This window comes from Nyctereutes procyonoides, unplaced genomic scaffold (assembly GCF_905146905.1).
Source record: "Nyctereutes procyonoides isolate TBG_1078 unplaced genomic scaffold, NYPRO_anot_genome, whole genome shotgun sequence".
NCBI lineage: Eukaryota > Metazoa > Chordata > Mammalia > Carnivora > Canidae > Nyctereutes > Nyctereutes procyonoides.
In genome coordinates this window covers 5,630,268-5,654,771 of record NW_026575122.1, presented here as the reverse complement: position 1 = coordinate 5,654,771, position 24,504 = coordinate 5,630,268, and the positions used below count along the sequence as shown (strand labels likewise).

The following is a 24,504-nucleotide window of genomic DNA, read 5'->3' as shown; positions in this document are numbered from 1 at the left end:
TCTTGTCCATTATAACGCATCAGGGTTTTCTGAGCTGGGTGGGGGAGAGGGCGGGGGTTCCCTCCTGTACTGTGAACTGCTCCACTTGCGGACACCCCCAGACGCCCTCTTCCCATAGCCTTGTAGGAATTAGCACAGATGCTACACCCTGGCTCCTGCTATGACTCTGAGTAATAATAAGCTGGTCTCTGTCTCTGACCCAGGAGCCTCATATGTTCTGGCTGCACCCAGGAAACTGTGAGCCTTATTTGTTTGTGAAGACACTAAAATTTCAGATCCTAGACAGCTGTTGATTAAGTGCTCTGCATTTAACAACTTGTTTAACCCTCAAAACAAACCTCCCAAGAAAGTGCTGTTATTACCCACATGTTGCCAATGAGGACGTTATTAGTATATGGAGGCCAAACATTTGCCGCGAGTCGCACAGCAGTTTAGTGGTCAGCCCAGGACTGACATTCACTCTCTTTCTCGAGCCTGAAAGCTAAACCAGCAGACAGAACTGATTTCATGATCACTGTCCAGTTCTTAGTTTTTGTTCTGTTTGTTGCAAGGGGAAAATGGAACGATTTCAGAGGACAGAAGGAAAAATCTGTGGCTTCTTAAATTGGAAAGCTGCTTAGCTTGTACCCAATCTTTTTCAATGTTGTACATTTTTTTTTAAGATTGTGTTTATTTGAGGGATCTCGGGGTGGCGCAGCGGTTTAGCGCCTGCCTTTGGCCCAGGGTACGATCCTGGAGACCCGGGATCGAATCCCACTTCGGGCTCCCGGTGCATGGAGCCTGCTTCTCCCTCTGCCTGTGTCTCTGCCTCTCTCTCTCTCTCTCTCTCTCTCTCTCTCTCTCTGTGACTATCATAAATAAATAAAAATTAAAAAATATATATATTTTGTTTATTTGAGAGAAAGGGAGAGCATGGAGGCAATGTTGGGGTAGCAGGAGAGGGAGAGGGAGAAGCACACTCCCCATTGAGCAGGGCGCCTGACATGGGGCTTGATTCTGGTTCCCCGGGAGCCAGCCAAGCACACAGCTCAATACTGTACGTTTTCATTGACATGAGTCTTCCATCTAGCTTGGGCCATGTCTTCACATTAGCATTAATTCTGCCAAAAAAAATGTGCTAGTGGCATTTTCCTAGTTTTATATGATTCTTTGCGTCAATTCTCTACTGCACTCTGATTTCTCCCTGTAAGTCTCATCAACCTAATATTGATAGTTCAACATTTATAACTCACTAATGACTCATGACCTAGAATACACTCCCTAATTCCTCATCTCTCCTTTTCATCCCCATTCTTCTAGACAATATGTTGTTTCTCTGTAAAAAGAATAGCCAGCCTTTCCCAAATGTCCATTTCTAGAACTCCTCCCCATATGTGTAGCATTCTACACCTTTCTTTACCAAAGTGTATGATGGGGAACAGAGGGCTACTGAGGACAAAGCGCAGGCTGATACCCCACAAAGGGCATCCCCCCCCTCCTACCCAGAGTAGGATATGCGTGACATTCTCCAGAAAGTTTCCAATTATCTTAATGTTAATGCCTTGCTAGAGGGGAAAAACCATCTTTAACGTGACAATGGCAAGGCCTCCAGTATCCTGTAGGTCCTCCTTAGCATATGAAAACCCCTTTGAAACCTCCCATTTCCTTACCTCCCCCAACTCCCACATATATAATCAGCCACCCCTCACAGTCCCTGAGCAGCAGCTCTTCCTGCCAGGTGGGTCCTATCCCTGTGCTTTAATAAAACCACCATTTTGCACCAAAGATGTCTCAAGAATTCTTTCTTGGTTGTTGGCTCTAGACCTCATCCATATTCCAAAACTTCATCAGTATACATCACTTTTTTTTTTTTTTTTTTTTTTTTTTTTTGCGACTGTACTTATTTGCTCTAGTTCCCATCTCCCCACCTCGAAGCCAGTATTCCTTGCATCCTTGAGGTGGAAAGTTTTATTCTTAATCTTAATTTCCCTCATTCCTAACTAACCTCATTTCTAATATTTGAACTAATAAACATTTGTTCTAATATTTGAACTAATAAACATTTGTTGAACTAAGCTTTATTATCTGATGTAGCTGAATTTATCCTACCTTCTCCCTTTCTGAATTTCAGGCAGGTTAACATTACTAGAAGATTTCTGACAGAAAGCAGTACTTTCTAACTGTAGCCGTGGTTAACTTATATTCAATAAGTTAAATTTGGTTTGGTTTTCGTTTTTTAAGTTTCTCATAAATCTCTTCATAAATTTAAATATAAACCATTACATCAAGTTAATACTCTCAGATAATAACACATTACTTCCCCAAAAATAAAGAATGGATCTTCTGTATGTTCTAGTAGTATCCACTGCATTGTACTTTTTTTCTTCTATGGAGTTTTATGCATCATGGTACAAACAAGATAAGAATAATGCTAGTCTAAGAATAAATATGAGAGAATACCTAAAGGAAGGCTATTTAATATCAGTAGGTCAGATTTCTTCAAATGTGGAAAATACATGGGTTATAATTTGGAATAATGTAAAATAACAAGGCAAAATAAAGTCAACATGTCCTGAACTCTTAACATTTTATGAAATCAAAGCTTTTTTTTCATAGATATGCTTCTAGCACAGATGTATTACAAAATAATTACAGACATTTGAAAGCACTGAAATAAGAACTCACATAAACCAAAAGATTTTCATTTCACACACAAGAGTCATACTTTAACTTATTTAATCCTTAAAACAGCACTTTGTGGTATATTTATTTAACAGGGGTTTACTGTTTGTGGTTCTTGTGATTTCAGTTTCTCTGAATCAAAATAACTCTTTCTTGAAAGATGAGTAACGGGGAAAAAGAAATCCTTGATCCAATACAATGAAAATGTTTAATGACACAAAGATAAGCATCACTAAAGGACTATGTACAAATTCTGTAGTACCACAATGCATATGTGACCAAAGTTTTCCAGTGTCTAAAGGATAAGGATTCCACGCACCGAGAATTTAAGCAACAATATTACTCTTAGTTGGATGGCAAGTATTTTCCAATGAAAAACATTTAGATGCAATTATCTAAGTAATTGAAAAAAATGTTAGCCATATAACAAATTAAAACTATAAAATGCATCTTATAATTATTTAAAAGGAATGTTATTTGGCCCTTAATAGGCAAAATTCCAAATTAACTAATCTATCATTTTTAGACAAAGAAATGTATGTCTATTTCACCTCATAAAAGTCACTGAGTATAACATCACAAAATAACTCATTTTTATATAACATTTCTAACTTTATCATTAAAAAAATCAAATAATTACAAATATATATCATTAAAATGGTAAGAAAGAAGAAATATATTATTTATTTATTTATTTATTTATTTATTTATTTATTTTTACGATTTTATTTATTTATTCATGCAAGACAGAGAGAGAGAGAGAGGCAGACACACAAGCAGAGGAAGAAGCAGGCTCCCTACAGGGAGCTTGATGTGAGAATCGATTCCAGGACAACAGGATCATACCCCGAGCCAAAGGCAGGTGCTCAACCGCTGAGCCACTCAGGTGTCCCCAGAAATATATTTTAAAACCCTAAGTAAATACAGTCTTTTTAATAGAGTCAAATTTCTTGTTTAAAGAAAGTGAGGAGACAAAGAAGAAAACTGATAGTTTTTCATTTGCAGATAAAACAGGGACTTAGGCCAAAAAAAAAAAAAAAAAAACATGTAATGTTCATAACAATTTCAAGAACCACTCTTCCACAAAAGCTAACCATGTCTGCAACTAAGTGAGGTGATTTCATCAAGCTAAATAAATGAAGCCATCAACACATTTTGGTTAATATTACTTCATTTTTCTTGAAAATGACATTCAACTGTTTCAGGCTGTGGAATTTTTTAAAAAGCTTCAGAAATGTTTGACTCTGAGAAAGTCTAGATAATGAAGATATTTTGTATTGGTGACTGAAGGGAAGATCAATATTGAGATTTAGCATACGGGTATATAAAATATTAAGCTATGTAAAGAAAAGCCTGAACAATATTAATGTGGTATTACATGCAGCATTAAATTATTATTTTTTTAAAAAAATATTTATTTTAAAAGATTAGATCCAAGTGTTCTGAGTTGTTTACCAGCATCGACAAAGGGATTATGCCTCTGTTTCTTTTAGTTAGTATTGCCTCCTGGTGAGCAAAATGAGTGGCAAAATTAATCACCTTGAAACCAAAATAAATGATCTATTGGACAAGATGATTTATTGGTAACCTTTTGAAAACTACAAAATGTATGCAAAATGGGGGGAAGGGTGATGTGTTTCGCATAATACAAACTGAGTCCCTCATGACATAAATGAGAATATGATCACATACTTTTTGACACCTCTTCTTGTTTTTGATAATAGCATCATTTGGTAGTGAAAGAAGTTTGTCTTCCTGTTTGCTGTGACAGGAAGACAGGCATCAAGATCATTTAAAATAGAACCGAGTTGGTCAAATGAATTTTTAAAAGAATGGATAACGAATATTATCTTAATTCCCTGAGAAAAGTTATTACTTATATTGAAATCTATACTACTTAAAAGTTACTTTGTAAGGTATTTAGGACCATCATTTAGATTACCTAAAGTGAATATATATTTATTAATTTATTTTTTTCTATGGAGTTTTACATTAGAACTGAAATTGTTGTATTTTTGAAAGTTTGTCAAAGTAAGGAATTCTATCTCATGTATATATGGCTTCAAGAATTTGCATCTATGTATTTTTTTATTTCAAAACTCACATTATCACAAAAATACCAGTCACAAAGAATCATGACCAATTTTTTATAATAAAAAATCATAAATGTCACAGATGTCACCTAATGCAATCAGAAAACCATGGCCATGTGTTCATAGTAACTTGGAAATTACATTTTTAATTTATCTGTTTTTCAACAATTGATTTACACTTATATCATTAAATTAGATGTAGAGTGAAAACTGATTGAAATATGTGAGAAGCCCATATAAGTAATTAAAGTGTTGCTACTCAATCATACACTATGGATGGTGCACATATGACATTGATATTTTGCAACAAGGTAACTGATAATCATTCATGAGAATACATTTGTCCCCAATGAATTTTAAAAGTGTATTTTAATATAATAAATAGAATGAAAATATAATTTTGATATAATGGAATTGCTATGTCATAACATGGCAGTCATACCTCAGAGATATTGTGGGTTAGGTTCCAGACCAACCACAATAAAGCAAAGAAGTACTACAATAAAGTGAGTCACATTAATTTTTAAATTTTCCGGGGATCCCTGGGTGGCTCAGCGGTTTGGCGCCTGCCGTTGGCCCAGGGCGGGATCCTGGAGTCCCGGGATCGAGTCCCACGTGGGGCTCCTGGCATGGACCCTGCTCCTCTCTCTCTCTCTCTCTCTCTCTCTCTCTCTCTCTCTCTCTTTCAATCATAAATAAATAAATCTTTAAAAACTTTTTTTTTAATTTTCCAGTTCATATAAAAGTTATGTTTACACTATACTGTAGTCTATCTACTGTGACATAGTATGTCTGAAAAAAAGTACATTTTTTTAATAAAGGTTTTATTTATTTATGAGACACACACACAGAGAGGCAGAGATGTAGGCAGAGAGAGAAGCAGGTTCCACGCAGGGAGCCGTATGTGGGACTTGATCCCGGGACTCCAGGATCATGCCCTGGGCCAAAGGCAGGCGCTCAACCGCTGAGCTACCCAGGTGTCCCCAAAAGTACAGATTTTAATTAAAAAATAGTTTGTTGCTAAAAATACTAAATCACCTGAGCTTTGGACATATTGCAGGAATTACCAAAATGTGACAGAAAGTGAGCAAGCGCTGTTGGAGAAATGGTGCCAGTAGATTTGCTCAACACAGGTGGCTATAAACATTTAATTTCTAAAAAAAAAATTAAAAAATAAAAAATAAAAATAACACTATCCAAGAAGCATAAAGTGAAGTATAATAAAAGACGTCTGTATATAAAACAAATTATTGCTCCTTTGCATGCTTTTACAACATTTAATTATTTTTCAATAATCATTATCACAAGTCTGCCTTAAGTCCACTTGCCTGGGGTTTATCCAGCATTACCATTTGCGAAAAACAAATGAATAAATAAACAAAACAATCCTTTGGTTGACATTTTCTAGATATGAGTTTTATTTAAGAAAACTTCTAAAAGAAGTTTAGAAATAAATAAATAAAAGTTTAGGATTCTAACTACTGAATTCCTAAGGATTATAACTATTGAATACAATAGACAAAAATCACAGTTTTTATGAATCCTACAATTATTTGTCTCAGCAATAGCTTTCTGAACTGAATACCAAAAATCCTAACATTCATTAGGTATGATATTATAATTCATTAAAAATATAGCAACTCTGTATTTCATATAATGGTAACAGTCTCCATTTCAGGCATTAGTATTGCACTGGCTATATTTTATTTCCTAAACAGAAAGACACACAACAATTATACAAAGAGTCTCATAAAGGTCTCATATATATGAATTACCGTCTTTCAGTTTTATTGAGAGTTTCATTTGTTAATGTAATGGGTCTCGCAGTTTTCAGGAATACAAATTTGAAGGTCCGTTCCTTTCCAATAACTGTTTCTGACAAGTTACTTAACCCAGAGGAAGTCAACTAGTATCAGTAACTCTATAAGATAATTCTGGTAAAAAGATCTCTGAACACTCAAGCAATCCAAATTTTAGGAGTTTGTTAGCATTCTAATTCCAATTCAATATTATATATAGTGAAGTATAATAAATATATATGTATTTATATATGGGGATGTTATATGTAGAGACGTATTACATTTGGAAAAATAGAGATAATATATATAGAATGTATGTATACAGATGACATATATCTATAGCTATACACATCCCTATATGTAGCAGATCATTTTCGGTCCCCTCAACTGGCAATTTTGTGATGTAGGAAATAAAGAGAATCTGAATGCATGGTTATATAAAAGTAAATAGGCACGTATGTGCATTTCTCCGCGTGTGCGTGTGTTCACATGTAAAGACTACAAGCTCAATAGTACCTTTATAGCATTTATTGGCCCAAACACACACCTTTAATTTGATTAAGTATGGTCTTAATATACTACTTATTGTTCACTATATACAAGAATGTATGTACCACAGGGAGAACAATTATGCAGCTTACCTCTCCCTTATACACAAATGTATGATACATAATATTTGCCATGTAGAACCTATTGAGAATTATAGAGACATTAGACAATGCTATTAGAATTAGAATATAGACATTAGAATTATAGAGACATTTTAGAGACATTAGACAATGCTATTAGAATTAGAATATTAGAGACAATTATAGAGACATTAGACAATGCTATTAGAATTAGAATATTAGACATTAGAATTATAGAGACATTAGACAAAGGATTTGAATAAAAGCAATATTGCATTGCTTTTGCAATGTCTAAATAATAGCAATAGCATTGCTATTATTTAGTAATAGCATTGTCTATGTAATAGCATTGTCTAATGTCTCTATAGAAATATAAGCCTTAGGAAAAAAAAGAAATATAAGCCTTAGAATTGCATATATGTAAAAGGACTTTTGATACCATGGGATATGTTACATTAATATTAACCATAAAAGAAGAATCACTTCTGGAGGGTGAAGTCACTTGTCAAAGATCACAAGCATTTATTGAGCAAGCTGGCATAATTCTTACATCTGTTCCCTAGAACATGAGTATGCCACATTTATCATTATCAGATCTGTCTTAAAGTTACAAAGCCCTGAGCAATATTTATACAAATTTTCAGTAGGGGAAATATTAGAAACGCCATACCATTAAAGAAAAATAATGAATAATAAAATAACAATAAAAAAATAACAAAATTCATATATATCAAATCCATGAAAAGCATTTCTAATAATAAAATGCTAAATATATTTAATGTATAATTGGTAAATTGGTGAAATAAAATATTACCCATTTACAAATAGAACAAAATTAAAATATCGGTCCGAATTATTTACTTTAGATGTGATTTCTCAATATGCTGGCATGTTTTAATACTAAATCTTACTTAATAATGTGTGTTTCAGGATTAAAATGAGGTAATATATGTAAAAAGCTCAGCCCAGTGCCTGATACCTATTAGATATTTAACAAAAGATAGATGTTAATAATATACCATGTAAGTGACTATTTGGGAACCACTTTTAGTCCTCTGTATTTCCCAACATATAATGAGCAATGAAAAGGAAATATACTTTATTTTCATCCCTTCTGAATGAGAAGAGCCAAAAGTTTCCACTTGAGAAGAAAAGGAAAATTGCATTAAAAAAGAACTGAATATTTTTGGTGAAGGAACAAACATTCTTTGAATTGACAGAGTGAGAGTAAAGTAGATATTCAGGAGCATGCTACAGCATAATCATATGCAAACTTTCCACAATGAATATTATCCTTCTGATTGTAATAAGTATTGTAAATTATTTTTGGAAAATTAAAAACTTGACTAAGCTGACAGAATTTTTAAGCTCTCTGTAAAACAAGTATCATTTAAGTTTTTTTTTGTCAAAAACTGTTACTGTTTTATCACTGAGAACTCTAGAGAGATGTTCTTAAATATAAATGAATAAACAAATCACACATTAAAATACTGCCCTGAGAAATACTGGTAGAGGATAACTGACTTGTGCTCCTAATATTAGAACTATTCTTCAAAGGAAATTATTTCCTAATAATGTTTATCAAATTCTTAATGGATTTTAAACATATACTCTATTCTAACACATTTGCAATATCACTGAAAAGCAGTGTGAAATATGGCTTTTTGAATAGTTGATCATTCTTTCAAACCTGTTAGGACTGTCTTTATTTTTCTGCTATAATTGTCAATGTAACTTTAATAAAGGATATCATAAACAACTGTAAACTTCAAGATTGTCTACTAACTACAGATGAGGCTCTAATTTATTTACTAAAAGGCAATCTAAATGTGAAAGTCAATTGATAATACGATGGTATACTATGGGACCAAAATTCATTTTGTCAGTTGAATTTCATATATATATGTGTGTGTATTAATATATACATACACATATAAAACTTTACACACATATATATGTAATTTTAGAATATATAAAAATTGATTCTATGGCAGTTCAAAATAATATGGGAATAAAAAATTGTGTGAGTATTAAATAATTAATCAGAGATAAAACAGCAAGTTTCCAAACATTTCAATATATACCTCCATGTACACAGAGGAAAAGACTGATCGATTTTCATTGGACTGCTTTGTGCATTAATGTGATTTTAGGTCACTGGTATAATGAGGATTGGACTATAGTCATAAGCAGGAATAGGTACAGAATGCGGAAAATTAGAAGGTTAAAGACTTCCTCTGCATACATTTCTGACTATGTAATAAACATGTTCTGACAAATAAGATCACCAATTAGGAAGTCCAGAGAATTATTAGTTAAGAATTGATTACTAATGTCAAGTGAGGACATAACACATATTTCAATAATTAGCTACCAAAATATGTACGATATTTACTTTTCAAAATTTTTCTCATCTACCAGTGGGTAAGCTATTGCTTTTATTCAAATCCTTTTTTCTTAATATTGACATTTAAAGACATTTTTAATGGCCATTTATAATTTTCAGTAAACAACATTTCAAGAAGAATCCCATAAATAGTCAAGAAAAATACGGAGTCCTAAATAGAGTTAGGCAACAGGTCCTGACAAAACTGTATGTCCCTGATTTACTTACAACTCAGTAGCCTAGAAGCCATAATGTGAGAGTTCTGAAACAAGTGTCAGCCAATAACGGTGAAAGAAGTGACAAGCATCATCTTGAAATTTTATTACATTATAAAAGAAAACATGTTCCGAGGCAGTAGTTGAAAAAACATAATTTCTACTACTTCAGATGATAGGATTTATATATCCCAAGACAATAAAGCATCAAGAAGAAAGCTATGCTAAACTTATTTCAACTATAACAGAATTATAAATATGATTTAAGATTAACCTGAAACACTGGGACCCTTCGTGAGAAGATGTGTACTCAGTATGCTTAAAATGTATACATCATTTAAATGCACATCAGACAGCACATCTTGGAATACAAATTCCCTTTTGCAACACAAAAGTATGAAACTTTGAGTTAATATGAGTGCTTTGAGGATAAATAAGTGTAATAATTTCACATATAAAATAACAAGACATACTGCAGTTTGCTGAAAAAGAACACAAATAGTTTGGGAAATCGCTGGAGGGGAAGTCTTAAATAATTCATTTGAATAACATATAACTACCAAAATAAAAAAAATGTATTTTCACATTCTTCAGTAATACAGACACACACAGATGACCAAACATGGAAAACATATTGGGTAATTGAATTTGTTGCAGAGAAATGTGAAGAGAAGATTATATTTGGGTTTGTTATTAGTAAGCAAGACTGATATGTCAATTTAGAGACCCTCAGAAGACTACCCGCCCTTTCATCATTTCAGAAGTACATGTAAACTTAGTAACTTCTCCACATTTTTTTGTTTGTTGGTTGGTTTGTTTTTGGTTTTAGTTTTGGTTTTGTAGGACTCTAAAAAAATTAAAGTAAAAATAAATCTATATTTCTGTGCAAAAAAGGATGAAGGGAACAGGAAAATCATCCCTCATTCCATAGTCAGGCTCATGACTATGTACTGTTGGAGAGGGATAGGTGGATGAGGATGTCTAGTTTGTAGAATAAGAAGGGCTAGGATGTGAAGGGAGAGGCCAGAAGGATTAATCCAGGAAAAATCTGTTAAATTCATTATTATGATCAACAGGAAAACAAGTTAATGGAAATCTTTTGCTGCAGGATTATAATCTACCTAGTGTAATTTATTATCTCAACAATAAACATCAAACATAAGAATGTCATTATGGGGAAAAGAGTTTCCCTATGTCTGACTAGAGTGGACTATACCATACTAAAAGCTACACCAAATTTTAACATATAAATATTGTCTTGATTTTTCATAGAAACAAAAGGAGACAGCAGTGACTCAATACTTGGTTTCCTATGAGACATCTTTTTTAAATTTCATCTAGTCTTCTGGCCTTAACCGCCAACCTTTTCCTAAGGACTCTCAAATTTATATCTCTGGCCAACAACTCTCACCATAGATGTAACAGAACACCAACTCTTTGGAAAATGCCTGGTGGAGGAATGCCACAAGAACAATTCAGAAAATTCTGTCAAAGTTTCCAACAACACTATATGAAGAAAGGAGACCTCAATGGAGGATCCCCAGTGACCTTGTAGAATTCCCAAAGGGCTCACAGTGGCTTTAACACCACATTGAAAATTTCAAATTCTTACTGTTTTCTCATTTTTAGATATAATTTCAAAGCCAAATCAATTTTGTCTTCTCCTATACTTATAGGAATTTATGATCTTAAAACAGTCATTTCTTACCTTTGATTCTTGAACTGTCTTGACTCTTTTCCTGCTGGAATTAAAATAGAAATAGGTCAAATACTGTGAGTATGTGATCAATGGCCTGATATAACAGATCATGGTAACTAAATACTTGTCAAGATATTTTGTTGTACATATACCCTGGAGTCATTGTAAACAAATCTCACCTTAAAAAATACTTATGCAATCTTTTATTGGAGCAGTTATCATTCTTACTGTACATATATTTCTTAAGAAACTAATACATTATAATAATATGGATTCATAAATAAATAAATGGTAATGAATAATAAATAATCATGCCTCTCAAAAGCTTTAGGCCACTTCATTTCATTTCAACAGATAATGAGTGATGTCTTCAGAATTTATTTTTCAATGTCTTTGCATTAATCACAAATTGTTGGTGAGGAGAAAAAGTTTAAGGGCAAACAGTGGACAATTCACTAAAAAAAACACAAAAGACATTTCAACTGTCTTTCCTTCAATTTAACTTAGAATTGGTCCCTGCCTCACTTCTCTAAGGCTAAAGTTGACAACAATTCTATTATTTATTCAAATGCTGCTTCAGTCAGATCTGTCTTTCAATTTGACATACTCCTTATTAGTTACCAGGCAACCCCAAAAGAATTAGCTTGCTTTCAAGTTTTTAAGTAGAAATTGTGCCCTCTATACCTTCTCAATTAATATTCAAGCACAGTTTACACTGTGTAAAAGTTTCAGGGCCTCACACTAAAAATAATTTTGAAACACATTTCTAATTAAAAAATGACACGTATATATAAATAAAATTTCAGAATTGTATGAATCCCAATAAATTTTGGTAAAATTTATGAAAATAGTTAAAATAAGAACTTATTTTGCTGCAAGGATTAATTCCAGAGTCATATTTGAGGATACAAATGCATTTTGACAAATATATATTTATGTAACATGCTTCTTCAATGTTTGATTCTATTAGACTTTTAATACTTTGTGTGTTATTTCTCTTGTCCTAATTGATCCAGTCTTTTAGATCCTGATTTTTCCTTTGTTAATTAATTTACTTTTTCCAGTTCTGGTTTATTTTTAATTTAGAGTATCTGTTGTTCATTAAAACTAAAATTTTAAAATGAATTTGATTTAAAAATATATTATTCTTTCATAATATAGGATAAACAAGCTTAAGTTTTCCAAAGACATATTTGTTAATAAAAAGAATCTGTTTCTGTCCTCTCTCTTCTTTGATCATTCATTCATTCATTCATTTAGTCATTATTCTTTAAATAAATATGTACAGATTGTTTTTATGTGCCAGACACTGTTCCAAGTGACAAGGTTACAAAGGATGAACAAAACAGTAATGAAACAAAATAAAACAAACAAAACGAAATAAAAAAAATATATCCTCAAAGTAACATAATGCATAAATGTCAGTAAATTCTATTTAGAAAAAAGATATACCAGAGAAGGTAGTTTTACAGTAAGTGACTGCAATCTTACATGGGTCCACAATGATAAAATGATGTTTTCATGTTTCAGGTTTTTAATCAAAATTTTAGCTAGTTAACATATAGTATAATATTAGGTTCAGGAGTGGAATTTAGTGATTCATCATGTACATATAACATCCAGTGTTTATCACAAGAGTACTCCTTAATACTCATCACCCAGGGTGCCTGAGGGGCTCAGTGGTTGAGTGTCCGCCTTCAGCTCAGGTCATGATCCCAGGGTCTGGAGACTGAGTACCATGTTGGGCTCCCTATAGGGTGTCTGCTTCTTCCTTTGCCTATGTCTCTGCTTCTCTCTGTGTGTCTTTCATGAATAAATAAATAAAATCTTTAAAAAGAAATACCCGTCATCAATTTAGCCTATTCCCCTGTCCCTCCAGCAACCCTCAGTTTTTTCCCTATAGTTGAGAGAGGGTTTCTGCCCCTCTTATGGTTTGCCTCTTTGTCCCTTTTTTTTCTTTTCCCTATTTCATCTGTTATTACCATATCTTAAATTCCTATATTAGTGAAATCACATAGTATTTCTCTTTCTCTTACTTATTTGCTTAGCATAATACACTCTAGCTCCAGCCATGTCATTGCAAATGGCAACAGCCACTCTGGAAAACAATATGAAGGTTCCTCAAAAAGTTAGAAATAGAACTACTGTGTGACCCAGCAGCTGCACAACTAGGTATTTACTCAGAGGATACAAAAATACTGATTCAAAGGGGTACTTGCACCGCAATGTTTATAGTAGCACTATCAAAAATAGCCAAATCATGGAAAGAGTCCAAATTTCCATCAACTGATAAAATGACTTTGGAACAAAATTTTATTTTTTTTATTTATTTATGATATTCACAGAGAGAGAGAGAGAGAGAGAGAGAGAGGCAGAGACATAGGCAGAGGGAGAAGTAGGCTCCATGCACCGGGAGCCTGACGTGGGATTCGATCCTGGGTCTCTAGGATCGTGCCCTGGGCCAAAGGCAGGCGCCAAACCACTGCACCACCCAGGATCCCCTGGAACAAAATTTTAAATGAGATGAGAGGATAGTCGGGGCATTTATCTGGGGAAAATAGATTCTAGAAGAGAAAAACAATCACACATTTCCTAAGGTACCAAAGTTCTTGGCATTGTCAAAACTGCCAAGGAGACCGCTCTGAGTAGACTAGACTGAGTAAGGGGAGTTTGGTCGGGAATGCAAAAAGGGGGCTAGATTACCATCTGGGGCACTTGTTAGATCTTTGGCTCTGATACTAAAGCAGCTGAGAAAACACTGAAAGTCTCTTCTCAGAGGAGTAACATTATCTGAACTGCATTAGGTAGAATCAGGCTGGCTATTTAGAATAGGTTAAAAGGGGCAAGGAAAAAATTAGAGGGACCAGTGGAAGGGGTTTTGCAGTAATCCAGGTGGGAAGTGATCATGCATGAAACAGTGTGGTAGCGGTGCAGTTGGAATATCAGGACTGTCAAGATTTCCTGATAGAATAAACTCTGTATCCTGAGAAACAGAATAGATGAGGATGGTTTCGAGGATCTGAGTCACCAGAAGGGTAAAGATGCCTCTAAGATGAGAAAGCCAGAAAAGAAGCACTTTTATCCCTTCTTCACTTGATTTCTAATACTGTCTCACTCTGCGAATTTTCTCTTGATGTCTGGCCACCCCTTTCCCATCTGCTTTACTGATTCCTCCTCATCTCCTCAATTTTCCTAGACATTGAACCCTTATCTTTCTTCCATATCCTCGCTCCTTTGGTGATCTTATCTAGTCTTCTGGCTGTGACCACCAACCTTTTCTAAGGACTCTCAAATTTATATCTCTTAGCCAACAACTCTCGCCATGGAACTTCAGCCTCATGTATTTAACTGTATTTTTGAATCTCTACTTGGATATATAGTAACAGCCTACATATCACATCCAAAATTGAACTTCTGACCTTTCCTTCCTTCTTCGGCTATCTCATCTTCTTCATCTTTCCCATCTCTTCATCCTTCTAGTTGCTCAGACACTTAAAGTAATCCTTGTCTACTATGTCTTTTAAGAGATAAAGTGCCTGAATTTTTCATGGGTTTGATGTTTGAACATGCTGACTTTGATTTTACTTTAAATATCACTCTAAGGATGCAAAGTAGGCAGATGGTTAAAATGTCTGGAACTCATGGGAGATATTTCAACAAGACTTATAAATTTAGAAATCACCACCCTGTGTATAAATCATCAGTACTCTATCTGGAGAACATATAGTAGAGTTGAATGATCTAGAACTAAGTATCTGAAACAGTATAAGAAAAATATTAAGTGAATTAGGCAAAAAAAGAGAATAGAAGGATGGACAAATTATAGGAGAAAAAACAAAAGAGCATGGAATCATGGAATCCCAGGGAATATATTATGTAGGGGAAAATTTTCAATAATATAGAATTCTTCTGACAGGTCAAGTACAGTTATGTCTAAGGCAATGCTCATCAGAAAAAGTGGCATAGAGGTGCCCGGGTGGCTCAGCTGGTTAAGTGTCTGACTCTTGATTTCAGCTCAGGTCATGATCTGAAGGTGGTGAGCTCAAGCCCCACCTTAGGCACTGCACTGGGTGTGGAGCCTGCTTAAGATTCTCTCTCTTGGGACACCTGGGTGGCTCAGCAGTTGAGCATCTGCCTTCGGCTCAGGTCATGATCCCAGGTTCCAGGATCGAGTCCTGAATCAGGCTCCCTGTGAGGAGGCTGCTTCTCCCTCTGCCTGTGTCTCTGCCTCTCTCTCTGTCTCTCATGAATAAATAAGTAGATATTAAAAAAAAAAAGATTTTCTCTCTCCCTCTGCACTTCTTCTCCAACCCCCACTCGCTCACTTGTTCTCTCTCTCTTAAAAAAAAAAAGTGGCATAGATGGCATCATTGATTTCAAAGAAAACACATTTTTTTTGTGGTGTTATGTGTTTAGAAGTAAAACTGAAGGAAGGAGAGGGAAATTGAATAGTGTATGAAGTAGTAAAAACGGAATGAGAGAAACATGTATAGGAAAGAAAGGCCTGGGGTGATGTGTGGCTGGAGACTAAGTGAAATTCATAAAGGTATCAGGTTTGGTTTTTGTTCTCCTCTTTGTTTCATCTTTATTTTATATTATTTAAATCAGAATTGAAAATGTGTAAATGATAGGAGATACACAGTAGAAATGGAGAGGATTATGATAAAAGGGAAAGATAATATGATGGATTTTATAAGGTTATTTAATGTGACACAGAACATAAGTGGAGACATTTAGATTGAAGGAGAACCTGTTCTCCAATATAACAGGTGGGCACAGAGAAGTGGGGTCATAGATGCAAGAGGTTCATAGGTTTGATTTAATTAATTTTGAAAGTTTATTCTGTGAGGATTTATTTTCTTTATCTATTAGAAGGAAAGTCAGCTGAGTGGTGAAGTAGGTTGATTTGTCAGAAATTTGAGGAGATTTTAAATGCACTGCTTTTTGTGGCAGTTGATGAGTAAGACAGCTTGGTATTGTCAAAAATCTTAATTGGGATTTGCCATCATAAGTTTGTATGATACCGATATTAGCCTTATTTTAATTTTTGTCAAATAGGCTTAACACTCACTGATATTATATTTCATTGTACTTTTTTCTTAAAACCTAATTATCTATTTATACAATTATATATAATCATAAATTACCAATGAAAATAGCCTTAAATATTCTACAAACTAAAAATATCCAAAAAAAATTATTATTAAAAAAATATCCAAGAAGCATGTATTTAAAGAAAAAATAGAAGTTGATTTAATGGACTAAGAATAACAAATCTGTAACATAAGAAAAAAAATAAGGGTAAACTACTTCATTCACTGCAAAACTTGTATTAAAACCATATCAGTAGATATTTATTAAATATTATTTAGGAATTTCAAAGTCAAAATTGTTTCAACTTGCTTCAATGGCTAAAATGTTGCATTATTCACCTGACTATATACTTTCCACAATTTTACTTTATAAACTATTACTTCATGTTTTAACTGTTAATTATTTTTAATGGGGAAATGTTAGGGGGAAAATTATGATTTTTGATTATATGAGAATTTCTAAGAGGTCAGAAAGATTTGTTACCCTGTCTTCATGATACATTTGAATAACATTCTTACATTAAGAAAAATTAGATCTTGTCTACAATGGTAAAATGTCAATTCCTCGGTATAACTCAATTTTAACATTCTTTCAAAAGATTTTCTGATAAATTGATCTTGTCTTAAAATAATAAATATGTTTTGGCTACCTATCAAAATTAAATAATAGCAAACCATTTGTGTTTTATTTTGTACTATACGATTTCTTGGAAGAATACCAAAGTGCTGTACTAATGAACTAAGTAGATTTCATGAAATCCAGCTCAATAGTAGAAATGAGTAAATAGACCCTTGCAGACACTATGATAAAGATTGGCAAAGACAATCTGGGCTGTAGGGTGGATTCGGAAGGAACAAATGATTGTATAATATGTCTTAAATATAAAAAATAGCATAATAAACGGAATTTAGCTGAGCTAGTGTAAAATTAAGCCACGTTGGGGTAAACAGTAATTTCTAAAATGAGATGAGGTGGTCCTAAAGCACCTAGGCAGACAAGAATATAGCTAAATAACACTAATGCATAGGTTGCTAGTCCCACTAAACAGCACAATGCTATCACTCTAGAAGATATTATTAAGAATGTTTCTTATCTTGCATTTGCATTTTAGCATAGCATTTCATATCTCATGATGACTCTAACATAAAAATTGATGTCTCTTCATCAAGCACTAAAACTAAATGTCTGTCCATGGTATCTTCAAACATAGTTTACTTGGTTCCTTCCTTTTTACTAAGAAGTCCAAGGTCTCTGGAAAGAGAAGAAACCATCTAAATACTAAGTGAATAATTTCCATTATAACAGCATTAAGTTATGAACATTAGACGGTGAACTGTCCTCTCATTCTATACTATAAAAGTTAAATCACTTAAACAAAAGACATGAACCTCTTACAAGTAATACCCATACTCTTTTATTTTAAAATTGCATATGCATATCACTAGATTAATGAGACTAATTATATACCTTTTCAGTCACCCCATAGGCTTCCCTTCACATAGAAGGATATAAGAATGAAGCAAGTGCAAGTACAATGAATTGGTCCCTAAGAGGTAAAACAATTCTCTCTCTACTTTGAGAGAATATACTTAGTCTTTCTTTTGAATACACATAAATATAATGTCTACACTACATGAATGATGTAGGGAACATCTATAAAATGCATCATCTTTCCCCCTCCAGTATGGGAGTGATAAAGAAAAGATTTCTAGGTTGCCATTGTTTTCCCTCAGCCCCAAGTGACTTGGTTTGCATTCGGCCATTAATAAAAAGGCATTTGGTAAGGCCATGCTCCCTGATAACTAACATATTAGGAAGGTATTTTCAACTTAAGGGTTCCCCCTTAAGCATATCATTTCCTTTGGTTGAATGGGTGGCACATTCTGAGGGACTATAGATTTTCTTTAAAGTCATGGGAGGAAAAAAAAGATGTTTTTACTTATTTGTTTTTCATTGCCTAAAGTGTAAAATAAAGCACACTCAAACCGTGTTTAGTTTGATCATGTATTGAGAAAACAAACAAAACAAATCTTCTGTCATGGAATTTAAGAAAAGTCAAATGTACAGAATAGTTTTGCTGGCATATTTAATCAAGTCCATAATGAATCTTAAAATTTAAACATTAACAGAAGAGACAAATAAGTCTGTTATATATATATATATATATATATATATATATATATGTATATATATTAATTGTGTATCATACAGCACACATAAAATTTGATTAGCAATATTTGCCCGCAGGGCAGCCCGGGTGGCTCAGCGGTTTCATGCCACCTTCAGCCCAGGGCCTGATCCTAAAGACCGGGGATCAAGACCCATTTCGAGCTCCCTGCGTGGAGCCTGCTTCTCCCTCTGCCTGTGTCTTTGCCTCTTTCTCTCTCTCTGTGTGTCTCTCGTGAATAAATAAATAAAATCTTAAAATAAATGTAGAACATTTCTTTTAAAAAAAGAGAAATATTTGCTACAAGTTCTGTTGTATTTGTATTTATTTGCATTGTATTTACATATATTTATATACAATGCATATCTATATAGTACTGCTATAGAAGCTGAGGTAAGCACACATAATTTTAAACTCAAGAATAAATATCAATAGATTGTAACAGTGAAAACAGTCAATGGATGGAAAGAAAGGATGCATAAATACAAATTTTGGTGGCAAAAAGGTAAAGACTATTAATCTTAAAAGGCTACCTAGTTTAAATTTCTTTTCAGGGTTCTTCCCTTCTCTTTGATGTAATTATTGTTTACCAGACAAATACCATCAAACAAAAGTGACATGTTGATTTGCAGAAAAATACCCATGTTTAATATTTATATTTATTTATTTCTATCCATGTACTATGTGGTTAAAATGTGAAATATTAATTTTTTTATATTAGAGCTATTAAGTAATAGTAATCCTTAATATTAAGTAATATTAAGTTAATGGAAGCTCAGCAGAGCCACTCCACCACAGTCTTGTAGCAAATCTCCTCTATTCTGAAGCATGCATACCCATGAATACATGAGCTCCCTCCCTGAGGCATTCAGTGCGTGTGTGTGCGTGCATACACACACACGTACTTTCTCAGAAACATATATCTTCTGGTAGGGCAATTTAATTATAAAATGACTGGAAAATAAACAGTTGCAAATAAAATGCAGTCTATCAAGCCTCCTAAATCATGGAGATACAGACACTTTTTCAGTAAACTCTCATGGTGAATTTTCAGTCTTACTGACTTTAACAAATTTTCTGATCTTTTATTTAAAATACTTCCCTTGGAATTTCAACCATGTTCTTGATCCAATATCACCTCAACAAGCCTCAACTCTCACCATTCTAAAACATAACCCCCGTTATTAGTTGTTTTTCTTACTTCTTATTCTTTTCACACAGAAGTTGTTACTTCCTGGAAAAATATGTACTTATTTGTTCATTTTATGTTCCCTTTACTGAAATTAGCAAAAGGGACTTTGCGGTCTTAACTGGTATATACACAGCGTCTAGAAGAATACCTGCAAGAGAGTGCACTATACCTAATAGAGTCTCTGAACATTAGAATTTAACAGCCTTGTGGAGGGACAGGCATATATTCATAAAAATATGTGAAATAAAATGTGATATTCAATAGTGGAATTATGTATAAAATCTAAAGAGCACAGTCAGGAGAACAATACATTCTTTCTTAGGTGAAAGGAAGCTTTGAAAATGTCAAGAACTGTGAAATATATCGAGAGCAGATGAGGTGGTAAGAATAAGTAGTTGATTTCTACAGCAAAAGGAAGAAGAAGATCCTATCAGAAGACATAGTTTGAACGAAGTCAGGCATCTATGACAGTGTATGGAAGACAGGAAATAGTGTGTCATGCTAAATGCACAATGGGATGATAAAGTTATTTCAGTTGGCCAACCAATAGGTTCCATCTTTTCATGAATAAGTAAGCTTTTCTCTTATGTTTTAAGAACTATTACATATATTCATAATATATGGCATATGTACAATTTTATTAGAAATATATGCTATAAGTTATATTATGTAATATGTAGATTGATACATATAGATATATAGATATTCAAAACATGACCTGTAAAAGCTATATATTGTTAATCTAGAGCTGCTTCTCATTTGGCTTAATATGTTGGTGTGAGGTCATTAATTCCAATGTCCAAATTATAGTTGTTTCTCATTGTAGATTCATATTATATTTGATATGTTTATATGATTTTAAAGAAGAAAAGATAAAAAGAACTTGTTATTGCATTGATGAATATCTTCAGTATTACTTTGAATTCTTAAGTCCATAAGCAAGGTAACAAGAGACATGCACCATACTTAAAAAAAAAAAAATCCAACTAGAATGGAATTTACTTATAAATCAAATCCATGTTTAACAATATTTGTATTATGCTTTTGTTACATATGTATTATAATTTAAAATATTAAATATGTAAGGGTTAAAATAGAAATTTATTTGTATTAACATTTAAAATAAAATCAATTATTATTATAGAAAATATATAATTACATTCATGACTTTAATGTAAACATCAGAAATACTTTTTGTCTGATTTTTTAACAAGAGTATGTGTATTTAAGTTAAATGGATAAGACATATGCATAAGCTATCACTCGATACAATCAGTAAGAATTGTCACAATGTGTCAGAAAAGACATCTTTGGTTCATATATTCATGAAAGGCATAAAAGAAATGGATCTTAAAAGATGAGTAGAATTTAACTAGGTGAAGGAATTGTGTATGGGCATTTAGGGCGGAAAAAAAAATAGCCTGCAGAAAAGAGGTATCAGGTAGTAAAATATGTTAGAAAATAATGCAGACTCACAAGAATCATAGATAATTAAACTAATCAAAATAGAGAGTGCTCACTAAAAACTGCATACATGATGCATAAATAATATGAGTACTCCTCTCTGTATAAAGAATAAAATTACTTTTTATTTTATAATGCATAAGATTTAAGGATTTCAAAAATGCTAGGTGAAAAAAAAATGTTCTTTCACCTAACCTACAATCTTAAGATAAAAGTGATAATTCTGGGGCACCTGGGTGGCTCAGTCAGTTAAGCATCTGCCTTCAGCTCAGGTCATGATCTTGGGGTCCTGGAATCAAGCCCCATATCTGACTCCCTGCTCAGTCAGTAGTCGGCTTCTCCCTCTTCCTCTGCCATTACCCCTGCTTGTGCTCTCTCTCTCTTTCTCTTAAATAAATAAATAAAACCTTAAAAAAAAAGATGACTCTGTAGTCCCTTCTTACAGCATCATTGTTTTACACTATTAGAATTTGAATTGAAATATGGGGAAAATCTAAAATTAATATATGTTGCTGGGCTACTTTTCTGAAGCCATAAATTTGAAATGGAAAGAACATAAATTAAGAAAATAAATAGCTTTTGATAATTTTAATTATGTATTGTAGGCAATATTTCATTGTGAAGGATATCCAGCATAAATATGGAAACGTTTAAAAGATATACTTACTTAATTTTAAATATTGATTTTTTTTCTAAAAATAAAATGTTAATTATATTTTTCAAAATGATAATGCACATTCTTATTGGCTTTATCACTTATCTTATTAACTTGTGAAGAAATTCAAAGTATAATTAGAATGTATTGATCTCATGACCATGTTACCACTTTAATAAAGTATTCACATACTAACTCACTCCTGGAATAAAGGTTTGTTTTGAATATACATGGCCAGGGATCCCTGGGTGGCGCAGTGGTTTGGCGCCTGCCTTTGGCCCAGGGCGTGATCCTGGAGACCCGGGATCGAATCCCACATCGGGCTTCCGGTGCATGGAGCCTGCTTCTCCCTCTGCCTGTGTCTCTGCCTCTCTCTCTCTCTCTCTCTCTCTCTCTGTGACTATCATAAATAAATAAAAAATTAAAAAAAATTTTTTTTAATATACATGGCCAGCACCATGCTATGAGATAGGAATGAAGTATAGATAACATCAATTTCTGATCTCAGAAGTTCACGTTTTATCTATTAATTATAAAACAATGACAAAGAATTTATAGGATGATGTAGAAACAAGGATGGGAGGAGCAACTGTCTATGCTGAGTCTGGGACAAAAGGAGAATTCACAGTGAAAATTGTTGCTTGAGCTAAGAATTAAAGAGTACTAAACTAATTTGTTGTTGGAAAGAACATTAAGCTGTGCAAAGGCACAGAATTGTAAAATATTTAATCCTTTGGGAGAAACAGTGAATAGGTAAGCATAGCTCAACTACATACTTCTTTAAACATGAGGATTATATAAAAATATATTCAAGAAACTTCTCTCTCATTTCCAGAAGAAAATTTATGCCCACTTAAGTGTTATAGCTAAAGCTATTTGGTAAAGAGCCATATAAATTAAATAAACATGTCAATTATTATAACAGTTTTCACAGTGTGTTTTTGGAGTGTGAAAAATAATGATGATTTTCCTAACACAAATCACTAATTAAAGGATTTGGAATAAATAGAAATATAAATCACTAATTAATTAATGATTTTGACATGGAAATTAGTGAAGTTGTATTATTTAAAATGCACACATTTGCATTAGAATTCATTCCATTTTCTGTTTATCCCTCAATAGATTCAAATTTATAACTTATTAAGTCTCTAAATGGATCCTAAGTTATTACTGTTATAAGAATATAATGATTTAATTTTTAAATTTTCAACAATCTGGAGTATAGTACGCTTTTTCTAGTAATAAAAATTTCCTGAGACTAATAATTAACATTTATTACTGAAAATATATTTTGTACAAAAAATTACATCTTGCAATATAGAAAATATGAAACTTTATAACAAAATATCCCAAAGTATAAGATTCTTTAGTCACAGGTGACCAAGGGACTCAATAGGACCTCAACGGAGGTCAATAGATGGCCTCTAAGCATAAATGCAACCATTACTATCCCAATGAATGGAAAGATTGGTTGCAAGTGTCTATGAAGAGAAGATGAAGGCTTGGGGAATAAAAATAGAGAAAGAAGGGAGAAGACTAGAGAGGAGAGTGCATTCTGAGGGGAAGGAAGTAAGGGTGGAGATTAAAACACGTATCTTACTATATGCCGAGAAATGTTTAAGTTCTTTACATATATTATCTCACTGAGGTGACCAAAAGTCATGGTCTAGCTCCCCCTTGTATTTTCAACCTAAGGTGTTTTTTTTTTTTTTTTTTAAGATTTTATTTATTTATTCATGAGAGAGAGAGAGAGAGAGAGAGAGAGAGAGGCAGAGACACAGGCAGAGGGAGAAGCAGGTTCCCTGTGGGGAGCCCAATGGGACTCCCTGAGCCAAAGGCTACTACTACTAACTACTGAGTCATCCAGGCATCCCTCAACCTAAGGTTCCATGGAGATCTCTATAGTGTGATAACTATAGTACATACAGCAGCATTTTCAAGCAAATGTGATTACATTAGAACAGAGCCAAACACACACACACACACACACACACACACATCATGGAATGATTACCAAGATCAAAATCTGTATAAATTTGTATAGTTTTTATTATTTTTTTATTGAACTTGTCATTTTGTTCATGCAGCATTTTCCTGACTTCACTGGATTGTGTATCTGTTTCTCTTGAATCTCACTGAGCTTCCTTAAAATAATCATTTTGTATTCATTTTCAAGTGTCTCATAAATCTCTATTGTGTGCTTGGGTGGTGTCATTTTCTTTATCTGCTTTTTCTTTGTTTGCTTTTTCATGTATCTTTTGGCTTGGTGTTGTTTCTGCATATTTGAGGAACAGTCTACTCTTCCTGACTGTTCAGACTGGCTTCAATGAGGAAAGATTTTCACCGGAAGGTGGTTATGAAGGTGTTGGCTGAGTGGCATGTAGCATTTTTGGATCCTGGGAAGGCAAATTAGTGTAGTCTCCACGAAACTCCATCAGCTTAGGCCA

General features: G+C 33.3%; 1 protein-coding gene across 3 annotated transcripts in view; it reads right to left on the bottom strand.

Moving 5' to 3' along the window:
- The window catches only part of FSTL5 (follistatin like 5), a 635,479-nt gene that overhangs the window by 549,155 nt on the left and 61,820 nt on the right, over window positions 1–24,504 (bottom strand). For 2 of the 3 annotated variants that reach the window (XM_055336520.1, XM_055336521.1), the window contains exon 2: window positions 11,492–11,522. In XM_055336520.1, coding sequence (XP_055192495.1) covers window positions 11,492–11,522 — 31 coding nt within the window. Of the gene's footprint in view, window positions 1–11,491; window positions 11,526–24,504 lie in introns of all 3 variants that reach the window. The other variant, XM_055336519.1, reaches the window with a different exon arrangement.